The sequence below is a fragment of the Clupea harengus genome, chromosome 8, assembly GCF_900700415.2.
Source record: "Clupea harengus chromosome 8, Ch_v2.0.2, whole genome shotgun sequence".
Taxonomy (NCBI): domain Eukaryota; kingdom Metazoa; phylum Chordata; class Actinopteri; order Clupeiformes; family Clupeidae; genus Clupea; species Clupea harengus.
This window is the reverse complement of record NC_045159.1, coordinates 4,632,115-4,641,501: the sequence shown is the minus strand read 5'-3', so window position 1 is coordinate 4,641,501 and position 9,387 is coordinate 4,632,115. Positions and strand designations below refer to the sequence as shown.

At 44.9% G+C, this 9,387-nt stretch overlaps 1 protein-coding gene across 1 annotated transcript; it reads right to left on the bottom strand.

Moving 5' to 3' along the window:
- Nucleotides 1–3,013: 3,013 nt before the first annotated feature.
- Nucleotides 3,014–6,292, bottom strand: LOC105911823 (karyopherin (importin) beta 3). Its single transcript, XM_031571287.2, has 2 exons — nt 6,234–6,292; nt 3,014–3,665 (listed from the first exon to the last, which is right to left on the bottom strand). Exons 1-2 carry the CDS (start codon nt 6,290–6,292, stop codon nt 3,137–3,139), a joined length of 588 nt encoding a protein of 195 aa, XP_031427147.1. The 3' UTR covers nt 3,014–3,136.
- Between the last annotated feature and the right edge of the window lie 3,095 nt (nt 6,293–9,387).

Sequence of the window (9,387 nt, the reverse complement as noted above, 5' to 3'; positions counted from 1 at the left end):
GCTTCAGTTGTTGTTGAAAGAGAGAGAGACTCAGACAAAATACAATACAGCAAAACTGTTGTAAGTGTGAGGAAAAATATGGCCATCTTTTCATCTTTCTTCTTTCAGCTTAACCTGACTGTTGTAGCCGTTTTGGATATTTTTGTCCAGACACAAAGTTTGCATTTGCCCTGGGTTACTTTGACTGTGTTACATGATTATATTGTTTCTATATTTGCATATTGTTTCGTTATCTTTATATTGGACTAACATTTCATTGAACTTTAGAATGATTGTTAATTTGTCACCTGAACCGCCCAGTAATGGTTGTCACCTGGACGGATTATTAGTGGTGGCACCTGGACAGCTCATTAGGAGAACTGGGTAGCAAATGTTAGGTCTAGAGGCGTGTAAAAAGATACGTTTTTTTGACCACTTTTCGATACTAGTTTAGCCTTTTTTAGTTTACTGTTGTTAACTTTGCTTTATTGTTTGAATTTACTACTCGTTTATGTTCACCTTTTTGGAGCCAAAATAAATGGATATATTCTTTCAAGTTTTGCAGTATCGAGCGTGCGTAATCCACTACCTGCTGACCAGACCCACGGCCTTGACTGGATCTTGGATTTGGAAAATTAGAAATCTTAGAAAGGCCGCCACAGTGTGTGTGTGTTTTCACTGCTGTGTGTGTGTGTGTGATTTACATTAATAATTTGAGCGCATGAAAGGCCTGGTAAAACAGAAAGCATGATGATGCTACATGCTAATATTACAATCTGTTGTCTACCGGTGTGTGTGTGTGTGTGTGTGTGTATTAGAACCTGTTGTCTGTCTGTGTGCTTCAGTTGTTGTTGAAAGAGAGAGAGAGACTCAGACAAAATACAATACAGCAAAACTGTTGTAAGTGTGAGGAAAAATATGGCTGAAAATATCTTTTCATCTTTCTTCTTTCAGCTTAACCTGACAATATATTTGTGTGCTGACAGGTGAATTTTAGCAGTGTGTATGTGTGTGTGTGAATGTGAGTGTGTGTGTGTGAGTGTGTGTGTGTGAATGTGAGTGTGTGTGTGTGTGTGTGTGTGTGTGTGTTGACAGGTGTCCATCCATCCATCCATCACATGGTCCACTTCCACTAGAAGCACATGTGGGTGTGTGTGTGTATGTGTGTGTGTGTTGACATATCCACTAGAAGCACATGTGGGTGCCTGCAGGCATAGAAGCAGTCTGGGAGAAACGCAGTTCCAACACGCAAACAGAAACATATTTGACATTCACACTTGATGAGTCACTCTAGATGCACACACACACACACTCACACTCACACACACACACTCACATTCACACACACACACTCACACACACACACTCACATTCACACACACACACACACACTGCTAAAATTCACCTGTCAGCACACAAATATATTGTCAGGTTAAGCTGAAAGAAGAAAGATGAAAAGATAGCCATATTTTTCCTCACACTTACAACAGTTTTGCTGTACTGTATTTTGTCTGAGTCTCTCTGTCTCTCTCTTTCAACAACAACTGAACACACTCACATTCACACTTGATGATCACTCTAGATGCACACTCACACACACACTCACACTCACACTTGACGATCACTCTGGATGCACACACACACACTCACATTCACACTTGATGATCACTCTAGATGCACACACACACACACACTCACACTCACACTTGACGATCACTCTAGATGCACACACACACACTCACATTACCACTTGATGATCACTCTAGATGCACACACACACACACACATTCACACTTGATGATCACTCTAGATGCACACACTCACACTTGACGATCACTCTAGATGCACACACACACTCTAGAGTGATCATCAAGTGTGAATGTGAGTGTGTGCATCTAGAGTCTAGATGCACACACACACACTCACATTCACACTTGATGATCACTCTAGATGCACACACACACACACTCACATTCACACTTGATGATCACTCTAGATGCACACACACACACACACACACACTCACATTCACACTTGATGATCACTCTAGATGCACACACACACACACACACACACACACTCACACTTTTTTTTAAATTATTTCCAAGAGAAACTTTATTGGTCGAGATTTGTCATGACCCCGAAAGATCAATTTGTTTCTGATTTCCACAAAAAGGGTACTGACAAGCTTTAGAGACTGAATTGAATGTGCTAATGGGTGGGTTAAAAAAAAACATGAGCAACTGCAGGTGGTCCCCAACCCAAACACCACTAGTTTCCACAGGTTGAACCAATCTACAGCAAGAGCTCATCCTGGTTGATTCTTGAATCAACTTCAGGATAGGCATTACACCCATTCAGATCTCCCTAATGCAAGCCATCGTATTTCCCCCCTTCTCATTCATTTCATGGAGTAAGCAAGCTGAAGACAGATGTTAGCTTCACTAACAAGTCAGCACTGAAGCCATTTCCCTCCCCCGAGTCCATCTTGGAGACGAAAAAGAAAAAGCCTAAACAAAAACATCCGACAGCACAGGCCATGTTTGGCTCCCTCAAGGTTCCCCCACCCTTGACCCATCCTCCACCATACACAAGTCCGTTTGAGTCCAATTCCATTCCCATCCTTTACGGTCCGGATGTAGGGTGTGAAGCCTCCACAACAGACAAGAGGGAAAAACGAGACACCCCCTTTACTACACTCAGAGACGCACATGGCATAAACAGAGAACGACTACATAAGTAACGCATCTTGGTGAAGGGGTGAGCGAAAAGTAAAAAGGATTTATTTTATTTTATTTTGTCCTACGCCAAGTATTCATAACTAAGAGGAAGATGTATGACCCATGTTAGTTTTTATTGATCCCCTTTTCTCTTTTTGTGGTGAATTCCTCCAAGAGAAAGACTGAACTCTGGGGCCTTTTTTCCCCCCCCGCCCAAGCCGGCCCTTTAGAAGGTGGACAAATCATTCACTCACACACAAACAATACGCATACGCACAGGACCTGCAGTCCTCGAGTTGGGAGTAGAGACTTGAGTGAGATTTTTTTTTTGTTTGGACCAAGCAGCGGAGAGGTCCACATACACACACGCACGCTACAGTTCATTGCTCAAGAGAGGAGGGGAAAGGCCAGAGTCTATAAGATGTTTATCCCCAGTGCTAGGATATCATTTTATTATTATATGGGCTGGCAGAGGGGGAGCCTTTGAGCAGGTCTTGGATGGCCTTCTGCTGTGTCTCATTGAGCGTCGATACACACTGTGTCCATAATCCTCCAGAGACCTGTACTTGATGAATAACATTGGCCAATCTCTTGCTGCATCCATCCTCTCCTTTCACTGATTCGCTCATAACACCCTCAGCGATAATCACGAAGATCTTGGGCAGGTTGGCATTGTCAGGACCAAGAACAATGGGATTGTTGCTTTCAATAAGGTCACACAGGAAATCAAAGGTATGGACAGCTTCCTCTTTGTCTTCATTGAGTGGCAGCCAAGACAGCCAATGGGGGAGGATCTCATTAACGTTGATGCAGTTCTCTGTGGCGTTGACGTTCTCCTTTACTTTGGATTGAGGGGCCTGGATAACTCCAACCAGTAAGGGGATTGCCTCTGTGCAGAAAGGTCTGTAGCTCTCGCCTCCAAACTGGAACATAACGCCAATGCCATGCGCGGCACTCACACTCACACTTGACGATCACTCTAGATGCACACACACTCACACACACACTCACACTTGATGATCACTCTAGATGCACACACACACACACTCACACACACACACACACACACTCACACTTGATGATCACTCTAGATGCACACACACACACACACACACACTCACACTCACACTTGACGATCACTCTAGATGCACACACACACACACACACATTCACACTTGACGATCACTCTAGATGCACACACACACACTCACATTCACACTTGACGATCACTCTAGATGCACACACACACACACTCACATTCACACTTGACGATCACTCTAGATGCGCACACACACACTCACACTCACATTCACACTTGATGATCACTCTAGATGCACACACACACACACACACACACACACATTCACACTTGACGATCACTCTAGATGCGCACACACACACACACACACAATCACATTCACACTTGATGATCACTCTAGATGCACACACACACACACACACACACACACATTCACACTTGACGATCACTCTAGATGCACACACACTCACACACACACACACACTCACATTCACACTTGATGATCACTCTAGATGCACACACACACACTCACACTTGACGATCACTCTAGATGCACACACACACACACACACACACTCACACTCACACTTGATGATCACTCTAGATGCACACACACACACACACACACACACTCATTCACACTTGATGATCACTCTAGATGCACACACACACACACTCACACTTGACGATCACTCTAGATCCACACACACACTCACATTCACACTTGATGATCACTCTAGATGCACACACACACACACACTCACATTCACACTTGATGATCACTATAGATGCACACACACACACACACACTCACACTCACACTTGACGATCACTCTAGATGCACACACACACACACACACACATTCACACTTGACGATCACTCTAGATGCATACACACACACACACACTCACACTCACATTCACACTTGATGATCACTCTAGATGCACACACACACACACACACACTCACATTCACACTTGATGATCACTCTAGATGCACACACACACACACACTCACACTCACACTTGATGATCACTATAGATGCACACACACACACACACACACACACACACACTCACACTTGATGATCACTCTAGATGCACACACACACACTCACACTTGACGATCACTCTAGATGCACACACACACACACACACACTCACATTCACACTTGATGATCACTCTAGATGCACACACACACACACACACACTCACATTCACACTTGATGATCACTCTAGATGCACACACACACACTCACACTTGATGATCACTCTAGATGCACACACACACTCACACACACTCACATTCACACTTGATGATCACTCTAGATGCACACACACACACACACTCACATTCACACTTGATGATCACTCTAGATGCACACACACACACACACACACACACTCACATTTGATGATCACTCTAGATGCACACACACACTCACACTCACATTCACACTTGATGATCACTATAGATGCACACACACACACACTCACACTTGATGATCACTCTAGATGCACACACACACACTCACACTTGACGATCACTCTAGATGCACACACACACACACACACTCACATTCACACTTGATGATCACTCTAGATGCACACACACACACACACACGATGATCACTCTAGATGCACACACACACACACTCACACTTGATGATCACTCTAGATGCACACACACACACTCACACTTGACGATCACTCTAGATGCACACACACACACACACACTCACATTCACACTTGATGATCACTCTAGATGCACACACACACACACACACACACTCACACTTGACGATCACTCTAGATGCACACACACACACTCACATTCACACTTGATGATCACTCTAGATGCACACACACACACACACACACACACACACACACACACTCACACTTGATGATCACTCTAGATGCACACACACACACACACTCACATTCACACTTGACGATCACTCTAGATGCACACACACACACACTCACACTTGATGATCACTTTAGATGCACACACTCACACTCACCATGTCACCATGAGTGTGTGTTCAGGTTTGCTGGCTGTCAGAAATCCATCTCCTCCTGAAAAGCACTAAACGCCACACAGATGGCTTCAAACCAAGCCATTATGTACGCATGTTACAGCAGGGAGACAGGCGCAGCGAGACACTACATCAGAGAGAGAGAGAGACACACACACACACACACACACACACACACACACCGACAGCTTAAAGAAGTTTATCACACTTGATTTGATCAGGTTTTTCAATCCAGCAATCACACTCACACACACACCTAGAATATTGTTTTTCCTACCCTGACAGAAGGATGCAATTACTGGGTTTAACGGTGATTTGGGACTGACCTTTTGTGTGGCAGGAAGTGTGTGTGTCCCCTCTGAGACGGAGACAGAGGGCCGTCTCCCCCCGCCTCATCAGAGGACGCGCACACAAAGAAGAGGACTTATTATCTTTTATCTGGCCTTTCACGCCGGCGGCAGAGTCAGCGTGAGCGTGAGTGTGAGGCCTACCGTCAGCCCCGAGGTCATTAAGGTGAGTGTTTGTTTGTTTCAGAAACACGTGACCTGAGACTCCAAGTTTGTGTGTGTGACTGTGTGTGTGTGTGTGTGTGTGTGAGACCCTAAGGTTGTGTATGTTTATGTGTGTGTCTGTGTGTGTGTGTGTGTGTGTGTGTGTGTGTGTGAGACCCTAAGGTTGTGTATGTGTGTTTGTGTGTATGTGCACTTTTTTATGCATTTATGCACTTTTTTATGAATAGCCTGGCTTTATTAAACTCGGGCATCAACGGATAAATTCTCGCTCGCACAAACAAGCGCTGTTAAACGCACAAGCGTGCAAACAAGAAGGCCAATAAGCATATTTCAATTAAATGATTCACATTGCAAGAACGTGTTGTAAAATGGTGCGGCTCCTTTAAGAGAGAGAGAACAGTGATGCTTATAAATAGTTTGGATGTACCGACAGGAGCCAAAAATGTATGTGCTGTAACAGTGTTAACCAGTGTGTGAAGAATAAATCCTCAGAAAGAATACTATTTACTTACCAGCAGCAGACGGAAAGGAAAGGGAATTAACCCCGAAGTTAAAAACATGTAATACTTCGGCCCTGGAGCATTTTACTAAGTCTCCCCTGCAATCTCCAACTACGGTCAGAGACAGACAGCAGGAAAGGTTAACAAACGGAATTAAATAGCCTACACATTACACACGCTATGCCTTAATAAAACTCACGTTATATGCTACACCAAAGGAGGCACAACAGACAAGTCTTACCATTGAAGATCTTTTTTTTTCTTGAAAAATGTAGGTGTGCACCAACGTTCGTTAGCCTATAAAACTATCTACATAGTCCAACAATCGAGGTTTATATATCCGCTAATATGTGTATGAGGTGCTAGTCTGTGTGTGTGTGTGTGTGTAGTGAAGTTTGCCTTGATGAGTGTGTTTGCTACTTTGAGTTAATGTGTATGACTCATAGTGTGTGTGTGTGTGTGTGTGTGTGTGTGTGTGTGTGTATGACTCATAGTTGTGTGTATCTGCGGGGGTTCTTGTCCTGAATGTAAAATAATGAAATAATGTTGGTTTGTCATGTAGTGTGCAGTGTACCTTGATTAAGGTAATGAACTGTGTTTGTACGTGTGTGTGTGTGTGTGTGTGTGTGTGTGTGCGTGCGCGTGTGTATGTGTTTGTCAGCCGATCTAGAAACAAGCGCAGAAACACTAAGCCCTCTGTCATCTGTGAGCATGATTACATGTTGACACAATGTTGCCACAGCAACCGGCCGCGCCGAGATGAGGTTAATAACACATTTGGCACATTCTGAGGCATCACGGACACGGAACACGGCCAACAAATTTAGTCTGAAGGCATCTTACACAACTACCTGAGATGCAATTAACAGGAGGGAGTTTTGACAAACACCCACCTACAGCTGACAAAATCACCAGTCACCTTTTTCTTTTTGCTTTAGCCTTTCATCTGCACGGCTGCTGCCAACGCTGCCTTCAAAAGAAGAGTGACTGATTTAGGATGTGCCACGCAACATTATGGTGCAACATGTTCTGGTGTGTTGTCATTTCTGATTGGATGCTGCTGTTGTGTCGTCATTTCTGATTGGATGCTGCTGGTGTGATATCATTTCTGATTGGATGCTGCTGTTGTGTTGTCATTTCTGATTGGATGCTGCTGTTGTGTTGTCATTTCTGATTGGATGCTGCTGTTGTGTTGTCATTTCTGATTGGATGCTGCTGTTGTGTTGTCATTTCTGATTGGATGCTGCTGGTGTGTTGTCAATTCTGATTGGACGCTGCTGTTGTGTTGTCATTTCTGATTGGATGCTGCTGTTGTGTGTGATGTGAGCAGTCGTCTCTCAGGTCATTCGAGGGTCTGGATGCATGGAGTAAATGTCTACAGAACCTGAGAGTGCTTTTTGGAGTTCCGTTACTCTAGCAGGCGACAGCAACACATCACTACATCACTTCATCATCACTACATCATCACTACATCATCACATCATCACTACATCATCACTACATCATCATCACTTCATCATCACTACATCATCACTACATCACAGCGCAGCATTTCCTCTGACACCTGTGCTCAGTGATTATGTTCAAATGGAATTAGGAAGAGAAGCATTCCCTCCTTAGCATAATTGAGAAGCATTCCCTCCTTAGCATAAATGTAAAATCTTGTGGGTGTTTTACATTCAGAGCAGGACTGTGTGTCTGTGTGTGTGTGTGTGTGTGGTGTGTGTGTGTGAAAATGAGGCGTGCGGGACGCTCTGTGGCGACGAGGTTACAGACTCACTCACCTGGCAAGCAGATCATTAACAGCGCCGTGATTGAATGAACCCAGCGCCAGTCAACAGCTCTCATCCATATTAATTAAACAGCCCATTGTCTCTGGAAGCGGCAGGGCGAGAGAGCTGTGCAGGGAAGCACTGGGATCACTCTCCTTGCTGCTGGTCTGGTCTGGTCTGTAAGGGTCTCTCTATCATCGCTGCTGGTCTGTAAGGGTCTGTAAGGGTCTCTCTCATCGCTGCTGGTCTGGTCTGGTCTGTAAGGGTCTCTATCATCCCTGCTGGTCTGGTCTGGTCTGTAAGGGTCTCTCTCATCCCTGCTGGTCTGGTCTGTAAGGGTCTCTATCATCGCTGCTGGTCTGTAAGGGTCTCTCTCATCGCTGCTGGTCTGGTCTGGTCTGTAAGGGTCTTTCTCATCCCTGCTGGTCTGGTCTGTAAGGGTCTTTCTCATCGCTGCTGGTCTGTAAGGGTCTCTCTCAAAGCTGCTGGTCTGGTCTGGTCTGTAAGAGTCTTTCTCATCGCTGCTGGTCTGGTCTGGTCTGGAAGGGTCTCTCTCATCGCTGCTGGTCTGGTCTGTAAGGGTCTCTCTATCATCGCTGCTGGTCTGTAAGGGTCTCTCTCATCGCTGCTGGTCTGGTCTGGAAGGGTCTTTCTCATCCCTGCTGGTCTGGTCTGTAAGGGTCTCTCATCGCTGCTGGTCTGTAAGGGTCTCTCTCAAAGCTGCTGGTCTGGTCTGTAAGAGTCTTTCTCATCGCTGCTGGTCTGGTCTGGTCTGGAAGGGTCTCTCTCAAAGCTGCTGGTCTGGTCTGGTCTGTAAGGG

What these genes read in the sequence shown, in the direction of transcription:
- LOC105911823 (XM_031571287.2), bottom strand. Translation starts at nt 6,292, where the DNA reads ATGACCTCGGGGCTGACGGTAGGCCTCACACTCACGCTCACGCTGACT. An exon ending in ACGCTGACTCTGCCGCCGGC is followed by an intron (nt 3,666 to 6,233) that starts GTGAAAGGCCAG and finishes GTGATCGTCAAG; the next exon opens with TGTGAGTGTGAGTGCCGCGC.